Source organism: Leucopleurus acutus (genome assembly GCF_964270905.1).
Source record: "Leucopleurus acutus genome assembly, chromosome: 8".
NCBI lineage: Eukaryota > Metazoa > Chordata > Mammalia > Artiodactyla > Delphinidae > Leucopleurus > Leucopleurus acutus.
In genome coordinates this window covers 33395816-33410244 of record NC_139151.1, presented here as the reverse complement: position 1 = coordinate 33410244, position 14429 = coordinate 33395816, and the positions used below count along the sequence as shown (strand labels likewise).

Below are 14429 nucleotides of genomic sequence, written 5' to 3'. Positions count from 1 at the left end.
AATTACTGGAATTACTCCAAATTGCTTCGGAGGTCTGCCCCTCACTCCCATGCTAAACCCTGACACCTTTTTTCACTTTGCTATTCACAGTATCACTGGTAACTGTGAGCCCTTAAGGCTTGAAACCTGGTGATTAATGGGCTGGGAAATTATGAATAGCTGTTCCCTTACTGACTTGTAATGGGTTTTGCTAAATGATTATCTATAAAGGCAGTATCAGTTTTTATATTTGGTCAGGTTTTTGGAGTGGAGAAGTCATTTGATTCTAAAGCCCTTGGGAATAATGAAATGCTATATGAGTTTATCGTGATGATAAAAGCACCTTTCTTAATATTAAAACCTAATCTGTCTATCTAGTAGTTTGTAGTGATTGTTATTGTTATTTAAAAGTTAAGTTTACTTTAAGGTAAGCTGAGACAGTAGTCTTTTTCCCACCACTCCACCCACTCAGGCACATTGAACAGAGAAAATGACACGTGGGAGATGCAATTCTTAAAGATTGTCAGGCTGTCCTATTAAGTTTCCTTAATTTAACATCATGGAATTTATTGAGGATGAAATGAATGAGTATATATTCAAACCTAAGAAACATTTAACTTTGCTACCATCTAGAGGCAGTTACTTCATACATGCTGCCTTTATTAAACTTTCCCAGATGCTACTTCCAAAGTAGATGTGGAACAAAAGTAAAAGATAGGTGGTTCTTTGTATATAATTTTTCTGTACCTCCCAAAGAATTGTACTGTTCCTAGTGGGTGCTCAGCATGCATTGTGAGATTAAAACATATTTGTTTGCTACTAAATGAATCTGAATTTTACCAGAAATTGCCAATAGGAGATGGATCTCAGGGAATTGGGTGTTTCATGGGAATATTTATTGCAGATATTCTTAAAGTATCTTCTTTATAAGTTAGATTCTTTGTACTTAGCATGATATTAGAATAGTATCTTTTTTTTATGGCATCCAGTTCCTAATAAGACAGTTTAATTGTGGGCTAATTATAGACATTAAAAAATTAAACAATACTCCTTCCAACAACTTCATAAACTATTATTCAGATATTTAGAAGGCCTAAATACTTCAAAAGTATTTTCTTATTTTGTCTCTGAAAATCTCTAAATCTACACATCCAAGCCTCAGTTAAAGGTAATTTTAATCCTATTTTGAGATACAGTTCTTTTTAATTGGGCCACAGTATGTGCAAACTATATATCTTAAATTATTGGGTAATTTAACAAATATAGCATACTTTTAGTAAAGGATAAGCTATTGAATTTTAGTTTTGATAATAATTATTGATGTAAAATTGACAGTGTAAAATAGTTCTAAAATTTGCAAACAATACATTTTGACACATTATCAGGAACTGTTGAACAAGTGAAGGAAATTCTTTAAAATATAACAACTTAAAACCAATTTTAAAGTATATGCTTTCCAAAACGAACATAATTTTGTAAGAAGTTGACTTGTTATAGGAAGAAGAGCATTAGGTCATTGTAGAATCAGTATTTAACTGTTGGAAATCATAACACACATACATACCAGTTGATGCTTAGCTGAATCCTCCTTCTTCCCCAGACAGAGGAAATGACGGGATGTTATTCACATATGAAAATGGTTTCAAATTGTGTTTCTTCCTTAATTTAAAATAATAGTTTACAGACATATTATGCTATTTGAATTAGAAAAACATTAGCCACTTCTCAAAAATATTTTCTAACTTTATTGTAGGAAGAAGTTGTGGATGAGATTGAATTGGTGGACATGTCTGTGGAATAAAATCCCAGTGAATTAAATGAAAAAATTTAAGTAAATTATTTTTCAGTTATAACATTTCATATAAACAACTGTGTCCTGTAACTCTATGGAGAGCTGCTCTTGCTTTACAAATAAGAACATCATAAATAAGCGCATCTGAATTTGGGATTAGAAGGCTAGGATCATAGAAATTGTGCTTTTCTAAAGGAGATTTTGCTCTAGCTCTTACATGAAAGATCTTTATCTAGCACCATGTTTTTGCTCAGTTCTTCCCTCTGTTTTGAGTTCTTCCTGCTGCTTAAGTGTTGTCTGTTTAATACCCAAACCAGTACTGCCACCTTGTGATATTTTTCTTAATTTCATCTGGCCATCCTTATTCCTTTCCTTGGGTACTTTTATCTCTAATTTACTGGTTTAGTCTTCCTCACATCTGCACATGTTTGACCTCCCTATTTTGGTTAGAATCTCTTCTATGTTCCTTTGGTCTTTATCCCCATTAATATTCTCTCCTGGATATTTCGTCAGTGCATTGGAAGATTAGAGTACTTGACTTGACACCTGTCCATGACAAGACTTAAATATTAAATCACGTCTACCAAAAAGAAAAATTTAACTTCCATGTCTTCTGTTTCACATCCATAATTCTAGTGCCTACTTAGGTAAGGAGATTCAAAATTTGTTAGCTTGAGAGATTAGAATGAAATATAATTTCTCTAATTTATTATATTTGATCATCATTTTTAAAAAACACGTTTTCATGGTTTATTTTGTATCTCTTTATTTTTGCAGCTTTTGTCATTCCTTCAGGGTTTATTTACTTTTTACCACGAGGGATATGAACTCGCCCAGGAATTTGCACCATATAAACAACAGCTGCAGTTCAACTTGCAGAATGTAAGACTATACCTGTTCTCACTGTCTCTCCTTAGTGAATAAGATGATCCCAGGGCAACTGAGTTATGACCAAATTGAACCTTGGAATCTTTTAAAAACTTATCTAAGTACAAAAAAAGCTCACTCATTTAGAAAAACCACTTAATAAATTTACTATTTTTTTTTTATAATTGCTGGTTGAAAGTATGCCAGGAAAGAGTAAATCTTATTAACTCTTTAGAGTTAGAAAAATATATACTGGCAAATTTCATAAAAATAAAAATGTCTGAGGTGCAGAAACATTGGAAGCGTTTGCCTTTATCTAGTGTTTTCATTATTTTACTGGGTGACCTTAGGCAAGTTGTATTTCCTGAGAGGGCAGAATTTCTATATTTGTGAAATGAACAGGTGGACTTTCACACTCTGTCCCTTTCCTCCCTGAAGTTGTACTATTGCATAGCTGATATTTAGTGTTTTGTAAAAATAAATTTAAATGTGGGTTTGAAGCATTCATAATAACTGCTTTAAAGCTACAGGGAGAATTATTTACAAGCATCCTATCTCTTTCTGTCAGGGTTTATTTTGTAAAGTTCTCCAATCAATCCTTTTAATATCTGATTGCATAGTTAGACAAATTCTGACTTATGTATGCTGAACACCAGTTACACTTCAAAAAAAAGTTAGCCAATCCATTTCTGCTTATCAAATATGACAACAAAATCTTAATTGTTGAGGATTTTGTATAAATTAAAAGTTATTTCTGAAACCCTATCTAGTACTCTATAGCTAAAATAATTTGTGAAGGTTTCACTTAATTTTCTATAAAAAGCCTGCCTTTCACTCCTTACCTTATTCTTGCCATTATGAAAATGTTCAGCAAATAGAAATATGGAGTTGGAGTGTCCCATGAGAAATATGTGATTGGATTTATTCCACCTGTGTTTCGAGTTTAACTTTTTATTTAACCTAGATTTTCTAGCAGAATCGATTTCACATTCAATTCATTCCATTGTTTTTCAATATGGAATGCATTTGGGCTTTTTTAGTAAATATTAAAAGGGAAAATTATAAAATCCAAAGTATTTTATTATTTATTTCCATATTAAATGCAATTACAGTAAGATTCCTGGGATTTGAGAACAGGAAACAGGTAAAGTATTAGAAAAAATTCTGATTCTTATGTTTAAAAGGGAAAAGCGGCAAATTAACTTACTTTGAGATTCAGGTCTTTTAGTAGGGGCCATAACAAAATCTTAAAGTTGGGTGGTGATGATTTTTATGTTTCCAAATGAATATTGTTGAGATAATGTGGCCTGAATACAAAATTGATTTTCATAGAGAAAAGCCTTATGGTTTCTATGTCTTCCCTTAAGTAAACATGCTATGATGTGAATAAGCTATTTCTTACAATAGAAGAAGTTAGAACTTGGAAACCTGTTCATTTTTATGAGTTTATTTATGCACTGACTTCTTGATAACTATATTAGGATTTCTGAAAAACAAGCTAAGTGATATGTCTTCAGAAAAGTTCTTGGAATAAAAGTGATGAACTTTTTTCTTGGTAAGTGCCACATATATCAAATATGTGGATTTATTTTAACCCCCAAAAGAAATTAAGTCCCTGTGTATCTTCCTTTTTACCTTAGGTATTATGGCATATAGAACTCTATTTAATTAGTATTATGTATTTGTAAAACTATAAGTTGTCCCCTAGGTAATGTTAAGTGGGAAATTGGATATCACACACACACACACACACACACACGGAAATTCAAAGAGAAACATGCAGAAGGTCATTCAGCAAAGTTTCACTAAAGTAATTCAAAATTAGAGCGTAGGATTCAACGGAGAGGGTTGTGGATATGGTGAACAGTCCTGAAAGAATCGAGGTTATCCTTTGCACCATTTGCAGTTTTGAAACTTTAGGCTGGAGGTTCCTCAAAACTGGTAGAAAACAATGAAGGAAATTGTTATTTCTGTTTACTCAAGACAAGGAATAATTTTGAAAGTACGCGACAAGAGGTAGAGCGGTTGATGCAAAGGATGAAATCTGCCAGTCAAGATTACAGACCACCCAGCCAGTGGACGATGGAAGGCTACCTTTATGTCCAGGAGAAACGTGAGTTGCAAAGACAGAAGTTAATGTCTCTTATGATTAACATTCTGTTTCTGTGAGAACTGAGTTGGTTAGTTTCTTTTCCTTCAAGTAGGAAGACTGAAATTCCTGACAGCTTTGTCCTACTTAGTCTGCTCTGCCAACCACTGCCACCTAAGTGTGGAAGTTCTTCCCCTTTGCACCATCAAATTCTCTAAGTTGGTATGTTATTGAACTTGGAACTTACACTTTTCATGATGATATAGTAACACGAGTTCAGGTTTAGAATTTAATTGTGATATCTAATCTCAATTTAAAGTTTCATGGAGAATTAAAAATCAAAGCCTTTATCAGATGAATCATCTTGGTGACTTTGGTAATAGTTTTCCCCTTCAGCAGCATTATTTCATTTAATTCTGTGCTCTGACAGTTTTCAGGAGTAAAACTGGCAATTATGTAACGTCAAACTGGCACTCTTTACTTCCTGATGTTAGGAAATAAGCATCAGACCCAATAGAACACTACTATAATTGCCTCACACTAAGAAAGTTTTTTCTCACAAAAATTAATAAAAAGCCCTTCAAACTTATATAACTAGGGTCCTTTCTTGTCATAAAGTGGAACGAGTCTGACTAAATTAACTCTCTATTTCAAACCAGAATGCCCTAAAGCACTCTCTTACTGTTTGTGCTAAAGGAACAGTTGTTTTTTATTTCCAGTGCATCATGGACTAGTGTCCTCGTAAAACACAAAATTACATGCTTGGATTTTGCAGTAATCTCAAATTGCTCTGAAAGTTTTGAAATGCTTATTCTGACTTTCTGTACTTTTTCTCACATACTGGGACTAACAGACTACATGCAGTAGCACTGCTCCAAGTCTCCCTATCCGTAGACAATACATCAATGTAGTTGTTTTGGTTAGAAGACATTATAGTTAAAGGGTTTGAGATGCGGAAGCTGTAGATGTTGGGTTGACTGTGAAAGTTTTTTGGACATGATGCAAAATGATCACTAAAATGCCAACATGTTTTATATTTTACATGCCTAGGTGATGCTCATTTGTTCCTTAGCAATATGCAAGCGAATAACAGTTTGATCCAGTTATCTTGGCAAACATTTATTACTACATAGGTGGTAGAGGGCTGCTGGCTCAGGAGGTCCGGTTCCAGGACTTCCTCTCTCGTAACTATCTACCTTTGACCAGTCTGCTGCTTTCAGATGTTAAAATGGTAAATCTGATTACCTGTCTATCTATTCTCTAATTAGAATATCATAAATAGGTTTTACCAAAATTTCTTGAAAAAGACCGATTCTTTGGTCATATATACAGTATATGGATTTGACTCAGGACTCTAAGGAAATGTTTGAATACTGAATAATTATTCCATATTTGAGAGCCTCACTGTGAGGGCACCTGGAGGGGAGCTCACATTTTGCTGAGTGGAAGAATTTGTGGATAATGAGGCCTGTTCAAACCTGCATCTGGTAGAGGAGGTGCCATCCTCTTGCCTGAAGAGTTTTTATTCATTTTAACTCAATAATACTTTATTTCTTGAGGTTCCCCCCCCTCATTGTTAACACAGTTGTTGAAAGCTTTGTGAGTATACAATATCTTGTTCTAAACAAAAAAGCTTTGGATTACCTAGCAAAATTCTTGTGTACATAACCTTCAAATATGCCCTGTTCAATTGCTACTTGGTAGTTTATCCATTGGATGGTGCCGTGGTTTGCCTACCCATTCCCCAGCTGTTGGACATTTGGATCAAACTAAAAGCATAGTTCCTACCATATGACCCAGCAATCCCACTACTGGGCATATACCCTGAGAAAACCATAATTCAAAAAGAGTCATGTACCAAAATGTTCATTGCAGCTCTATTTACAATAGCCAGGACATGGAAGCAACCTAAGTGTCCATCAACAGATGAATGGATAAAGAAGATGTGGCACATATATACAATGGAATATTACTCAGCCATAAAAAGAAATGAAATTGAGTTATTTGTAGTGAGGTGGATGGACCTAGAGTTTGTCATACAAAGTGAAATAAGTCAGAAAGAGAAAAACAAATACCGTATGCTAACACATATATATGGAATCTAAGGGAAAAAAAAAAAGGTCACGGAGAACCTAGGGGCAAGACAGGAATAAAGTCACAGACCTACTAGAGAATGGACTTGAGGATACAGGGAGGGGGAAGGGTAAGCTGGGACAAAGTGAGAGAGTGGCATGGACATATATACACTACCAAACGTAAAATAGATAGCTAGTGGGAAGTAGCCGCATAGCACGGGGAGATCAGCTCAGTGCTTTGTGACCACCTAGAGGGGTGGGATAGGGAGGGTGGGAGGGAGGGAGATGCAAGAGGGAAGAAATATGGGGACATATGTATGTGTATAACTAATTCACTTTGTTATAAAGCAGAAACTAACACACCATTGTAAAGCAATTATACTCCAATAAAGATGTTTTAAAAAATAAAAATAAAAGCATAGTTCCTTTAATAATTTCAGGGCTGGATGGGTGGACAAAATGCAGTGTTTTATGCACCTGTCTGATGTTGGTATCTTTTGTTCTAAGATACGTGACTTCTCCTCTGAGTCAGGCTGAACTGATCATAAAGCCCTTTGTGGCACTGACCTTTTTTTCTGAGAGTTCCTGTCCCTCTAAATGATAACATCTACTCTTAGGCTACAAAACTCAGGTAAATCTTCAACTCTAGTGTCTCTCTGTAGCCTGGGACCAAGTCTGTCCATTTATCTTGTCGATTAACTTTGAACCCACACCTTCTCTCCATCTCCACAGTCTTGCAGTGACCTCCTAACTGTTCTCTTTTCACCTCCAGGCTTGTCCAGCTCAGTCCATTCTCAGAGAGCTTCCAGCAGCTCCCTGCAGTGCTTGCTTAGTTGTGCCTCTCCTGTGATGGCCCTGGCCGTGCATGGCATTCAAGGCTCTCACAGTTGGGCTCCTCTCTTTTTAGCATCCTCTCTTATGATGTTGGCTTCCTGCTCCCACGGCAGCTTCCATCTCCATTTTTCTCTATATCTACCTGTGTTATTTTTATAGCTTTAGCGAGGTAAACTTGGCATGCATCAAATTGCACATATTTAAAAAGTACAGTTTGATCAGTTTTGCCATATGTATGCACCTGTGAAGCCATCACCACAATCAACATAATGAACATATTCGTCACCTTCAAAAGTGTTCTTATGCCCCAATATAATCCCTCCCTCCTTTAATTCCCACTTACCATCCACCCCTCTTCCCCTTGCCTAGGGATTTAAAAAGAAAAAATGAATGGATTTATATGCTGTTGGAATTATTTTTCTATAAGGGACAAGTATTCAAAGCCCCTTTCTACGTGGAATCTTTGAAAGCATTTATATTAAGAAAATCTGACCAGTTCACTAAGACATATTGATTGTACTCTTGCTGTCACTGAATAAGTCCTGTGGGGAACAGAAAATGAGATGAAGAATATGGCTTCAGGGTGTTTATTCTGTAATGGAAGGCACAGGATTAACTCACACAACTAGCAACCAGTGATCAATAGTAAATATCAGAGCTGTAAATTGAGTGATAAATGGAGATGGATGTAATGGGGTGGTAGCAGATTATTGCTGTTTAGACATAGCATTCCACTTTATCTGGATATGTGGTTTGTATGTTACCCACCTCTAGGCAAACATTAAATTACGTTCTAGTAGACTCCAGTTTAACCAGGAAGAGCATGGGGTCCAGAGTCAGACAGAACTATGTTGGAATTTTATGCTACCTGTTAACTGGGTGATTCTGGGTAGGCAACTTTCTGAGTTCAGTCTCCTCATTTATAAAAGAGAGATATTTATATCTGTCTCACAATAATATTGCAGGAATTAGAGATAGTGTATGTAAAATGTCTCTGTTATCAGTAGTGGTGCATAATAATACCACTGTGCTTCTAGGAGCCCTTACTATTCTGTGTAATTTATATTTGTCTCATTTAATTCTTAAGACAACTCCTGAAAAATATCATTCCTCTGAAAAGAACAACTCCAATCACATGTCCTATTGATGAAGAAAGTAGCACCATCTGCAGCTCTTAAGCTTTATTTTCTTTTATGTAAAATGTACTTTATAATGTCTGACTTTAAAGGTTCCTAGATAAAATGTTGGCACTTAGTAGGTATTCAGTGAATATTAATTCCTTCCCATTCCACAGACATCATCTCAGCAACCTCAGATGATCACTGGGTAAAAACTTGTTTTGTTTCGCAACTTTAGAGCTATAATAAATTCTATTTACCCAGACTTTTTTTAGGGACTTCAGAATTGCTTGCCTAAGAATGTCTGCCCTGGCCTGGTGCCAGGCAACTTTAAAGAAAGCAGCATGTGTGTGCAGCACACTTGAAGATTGAATGCATGAGGTTCTGAACTTAAGATGGAGGCAGGAAAAAACACCTTGGGTCTAAAATGTCATCAGAGTGTTGTAGCAGCTTTATTTAAAAATTACAGTTAATATTACTTCATAAATCGCTTCCTAAGTAGTAAAGTCACTATAAGGATTTCTATCCAGCCACTTTCCACTAATCAGCTCTAAGCCTGTAAGTGTTTTACGCCACATGTAACAGAGTTATCAACAAGTATTGTTAAGTATTATAGTGTGAAATGGTCCCAAAACAGAATTGAAGTTAATTGTAGTAATCCTTTGTGATTATCAAGTATATAGCTGCACCCCATAATTTTAAAATCTGGAGTGGTTAAAGCTAAACATGACACCAAGGGCACTACTATTATAGAAAAAAAATTCAAATGGCTCATGAAACACTTTTCTCAAGTGGTGCATTTCTACAATTCAGTTTCTTGCTTTTGGATATATGGTTGTAAAACCAAGCCAGCAATAACATTGTACATAATTGTTGCTAGAGAGATCCAGGTGTTACGCCAAATGGGACCCTACATGAAGAAGCTATAGGAAACAAACTCCATTTTCAACCCTCTCAGCCCTCTACGGCATTTGGGTGCAGGATAATTGGCTTCCCTGAAGAAAAGCTGAAGGTTTTCTACCCGGGTCATGAAAAAATTGAACTTATGGTGCATCCCTGTGCCCTGGTGAAGCAGCATTAAACAGTTTTTAAGACTACTGGATGATTAAGTGGCACACTGTGGGAAAGGGTTGCACACCACAGCAGGATTGTGTTTATGGGGAAAAAGAAAGTGAGCAGTTTACATATACAGCTTTTAATATAAATGGTAGAAATTATTTTCCTTTTAAAGAGTAATTTGAATTCACTTTTTTCAGGTTAGTGTTAAGAGGAAATAACTCTATGGTCAGTAAAATCTTAGAGAAAGATGAGTGATTCATTCCTTCTTTCACTTAACAAATCTTTATTGAGGAACAACTGTATGTCTGGCCCTGTTCTAAGGATTAAGAATATACTAGTCAGCAGGACATCACTTGTTCCTGTTCTCATAGAGCCTTAGTGATGGAGACAGACAATAAATTGGGTGAATTAGTAAAATGTTAGTCATATCAGTGGTAAAGTGAAGAAATAAAGTTAAAACAAGAAAGAGACATAAGAAATATCAAGGTGAGGGTGTTGTGATGTTAGCTATCTCTACCAAAAAGGCCATTTTATAAAGGTGGCATTTAGTAAAAGGCCTGAAAGAAGTGACATTGTCATGCAGCTATCTGAAGGAAAAGTAGTCCAGTTAAGTGCAAATACTCTGGGGTAGAAATGCATTCACTGAGTGCTGAGATCAGCAAGGGGGCCAGTGTAGCTGGAGTAGAGTATATGAGGCAAAAGGCAGTGAGATCAACACTGAGGAGCCAGATCATGTGGGGCCTTTGGTTTTTATCTGGGGTAATGTGGGAAACGACTGGAGAGTTTTGAACAAAGGGGTGAAATGACCTGGCTAAATTTTTAGCAGGGTATTTCTGGCAGTTTCAAAAATAGAGGACAAAGATAGAAGTAAGGAGACCTGTTATAGTACCTCAGACTGTCATTTCTCATTCTTCCTACCTCTACGGGATGCAAGTATACCACTTTTACAGATGAGATAACTGAAGTTCAGATCTGAAGTAACTCTTGAGTTTACAGAGTGAGTGTCGGTACTGTAAATAAAGCCAAGTTGTTTGGCTGCAAGACACTCTACCCTACACCACTCTTGCTCCAGACTAGCCTTTCTCACTCACAGTAAGCATTCCCAACTTGCATGGTCTATGGAAATACTCAGTTGTGTTTCATAGCATCGAAAACTGTACAAACTTAGATACAGATCATTTATTAACAATCTGTAATCTGTAATCTGTTTCCTTACACTAGGACCGCTTGGTTTTACATGGATTAAACACTATTGTACATATGATAAGGGAAGTAAAACATTTACAATGAGTGTTTCAGAAATGAAATCCAGTGGGAAAATGGTGAGTTGTTTTTGTTTTTTAATTGAACTTGTTATTTAAGTAATGGAAGCAAAACAAACAAAAATCATATGTGCTTATTTTTCTAATAAACATGCTCACAATTTTTAAAAATTGAAAAGTCAAAAATTTTTCTCTTGCTTTAGTGACCTTGAAGACTTATAAAGAGTGGCCAGGATTTTTCTTTTATTTTGGCTATGGAATGTTTATAAGCAGTTATATTAAATGTAGGGACACCTTGGTAGGTGTCATCTCCTATCCCTGGCAGCAGAGTTGTTTGCGTTGTTGGTTGGCCAGCAGCCCATAGAGACTGTCAGTGGCTGGTCCAGGCTCACGGCGTCTGCATCTTTCTTCCAGGTGGTCTCTTGTGGGAGCCCGGGTTTGCCCCTGCATGCCACTTCCTTTTCTGCACTGTGTACTACTTACTGAAATGCTGGCCAACAAAGTTTCTCAGAAGAAATCAATCAGTGCTTATTTACCCCTAAAGTAAATCAGTCACTGAATGTCTCGCATGGGTAGTGAACAGTACAGAACAAAGTGTACCTTATATGCGGAAGTGCTACAGAATACAACGCCTTTATTGCATGTAGTGTACACTCTTTTTGTGAGTTAAGATATGAATATGGCAAACAGTTGGACCTATGAATTAAATAATTGAACCGTCATCTAAGAATCCTAGAGCTGGGAGTTATCCTAAAGATTATTTAGGCTAGCCTCATTTTACCTGATTAAAAAATAAAGACAATAGAAAGTAAGTGACTTATTCAGCTAATTTGTGGTGTAGATCATGGCAGAGGTAAATGTTGATCTAACTTAGACACATACTCAAATACATCAGCTGAAACTTATTGTGCTTGGGCATTCATTAGAGTCTAATAATTCAAAGTAAGAGACATAAAATAAAGGAGAACATACCAGAGAAAAAGAAACCTTAGACTGCTACCCTCACAAGAAGTTATTAATGCTATAATCATGCCTAGTTTCTACTCTAAAAGTTTCATAAGAAATGATATTGCCCAAAAGTCAGTTTATGTGACAGTGAGTGAGCTAATAATAAATAGACCAAGCTAGAGTTCTATTAATAAGAGAGATTTGCAACCAGAAACAATAGAATTAACCAGGCATTAGGTAAATATTCCCCTTAAAATTGACTGGCATTTCAGGTATAGAAGAGAATTATGAATTGAGCCTATGTTGGATCCTGTCAAAAGAGGTTTAGTTTAGTTTTAGCAGCAGACTACTAGTTGGTTACCAGCAGGGGAATCACGTGGTATGCATGATAGTAATAGCATTATAGCAAGTATCTACTAGAACTTTAATATTTTGGTAGCTCTTTTTTTTTTTTTTTTTGCCGTACACAGGCCTCTCACTGTTGTGGCCCCTCCCGCTCTGGAGCATGGGCTCTGGACGCACAGGCTCAGCGGCCATGGCTCACGGGCCTAGCCGCTCCGCGGCATGTGGGATCTTCCCGGACCGGGGCACAAACCCACGTCCCCTGCATCGGCAGGCGGACTCTCAACCACTGCGCCACCAGGGAAACCCTTGGTAGCTCTCTTGAGGTTTTGAGCCAGCTATCATTTAATACTCTGTGGCTCCAATACAAACACACACACACGCACACACACATATTATAGTATAATTTAACATTATAAGTAAATATGTTGAAGGGTACTAGACAGGCATGTCAGAGAATTCTTTGAATAAAACATGTATATGTGATTAATTTATTAATAAATGGTTTGGTGTATTACAGTTGGGCAGTTAACATTAGGCAGAAGTCTTTGTATTTATAGAAACGGAGTGTGATTATTATCTTTATACATAAACTGTACTCTAAGTTGTCACTTTAATATGGAAACTTTAGGTGGTGTATTTAATATATTTCATTTCACCTTGTCATCATGTCAGTAATGTGCTCCACTTCTTATTTCAGAATGGCCTTGTTACTAGCTCACCAGAAATGTTTAAATTAAAATCCTGTATCCGACGAAAGACAGATTCAATTGATAAACGATTCTGCTTTGACATAGAAGTAGTCGAAAGGTTTGAACTTTTCACTTTACATTTTTTAATAATATAAATTATTTGTTTCTATGTATAGATGTAAATATGAAACAGCATAAAGTGCTTGTTTTTTAGTCTCTTTTTTAAAGACAATATATATGTTTATTTCATTCTTTCACTTGTTTCTTCAACAAATAAGTATTGTATGATGCTTTCAAAAAAGTAAATCAGACACAGAGAGCTACCAAAGGGTAACATCACTCAGAGAAGAATCTGGAAAATCAGTAAAGATGACTGCCTTAGGGGAAAGTGCATATTGTGGACTGAGGTCCCCATCAAAATGAAGAAACCTGATGGCATTGTTCATGGCTCCTGGGTCAGCCTTTTTGTATGGTTTTGAAATCTAGTGACCTTGTTCCCAACGAATAATAAGACACAACTGCAAATTCCATAAGCTTTCTTTAGCCAGTGAAAATCAGTGCCTACCATGTACACAACACTGTTCTGGGCATTCTTAGCCACAGAATATTGGGAGAGACATAAAGGTTGTGCATTCAAGCTTATCATCTAGTGGAATTATTTAGCTCTGTTCCTTTATTGTTTCAGTACAAGTAGAATAGAAACAAAATAAGGAGGAGTATGTTTCTTGATCTCTGTTGCATTCCATAATCTATTTTTCTTCCCCTGCATTACCACCATGCTTTTCTGAATATCTCTAGCTTTGTGTGTGTGTGCGTGTGCGTGTGTGTGTGTGTGTGTACACTATATATATACTCTGACATACTATATACACTGTTATATACTATAGCTTACATACGATAGCTTGTTAACTATTTAGTAAGGCATGGCCTTGTTCTTATGCTTCTTTAAAATAGTGTTAGCTATTTTGGCCCTGTGTTCTTATGCTTTATAGATCTGCTTATTAAGTTTCCCTTTCTCTCCAAAACATCCTTTGGGATTTTTGACTGGAGTTCCATTAAAGTTATTAAATTTCAATAAATCAATCAATGGTGAGTTGAACTCTCCCAAGGATTTTACATATCTTTTACATATATATTTTTTTCAGATTTGGTTTCAGGTATATTCTTTTTATTTAAATTTTGAATAAAATTCTTTAGTAGAAACTCTTTTTTTTTGTTTTATGGTTAAGATTGCCACAGAGAAAGGCTATTAATTTATTTTATATATCAATCTATATCCAGTACAGTTGTTGAACTCTTGGTTTTAATAGTTTTGTGGTAGGAACTTCTGGTTTTTTTATGTAGATAAATACCAACATGTTAGTGATTTCTC

The 14429-nt window shown here is 35.9% G+C and overlaps 1 protein-coding gene across 3 annotated transcripts in view; it reads left to right on the top strand.

Annotated features, from left to right (window-relative positions):
* ARHGAP42 (Rho GTPase activating protein 42) overlaps positions 1 to 14429 on the top strand; it is a 282644-nt gene that overhangs the window by 216834 nt on the left and 51381 nt on the right. For all 3 annotated transcript variants that reach the window (XM_082845548.1, XM_082845547.1, XM_082845549.1), the window contains 4 exons: positions 2549 to 2653; positions 4622 to 4751; positions 11035 to 11135; positions 13066 to 13175. In XM_082845548.1, coding sequence (XP_082701674.1) covers positions 2549 to 2653; positions 4622 to 4751; positions 11035 to 11135; positions 13066 to 13175 — 446 coding nt within the window. The remainder of the gene's footprint in view (positions 1 to 2548; positions 2654 to 4621; positions 4752 to 11034; positions 11136 to 13065; positions 13176 to 14429) is intronic.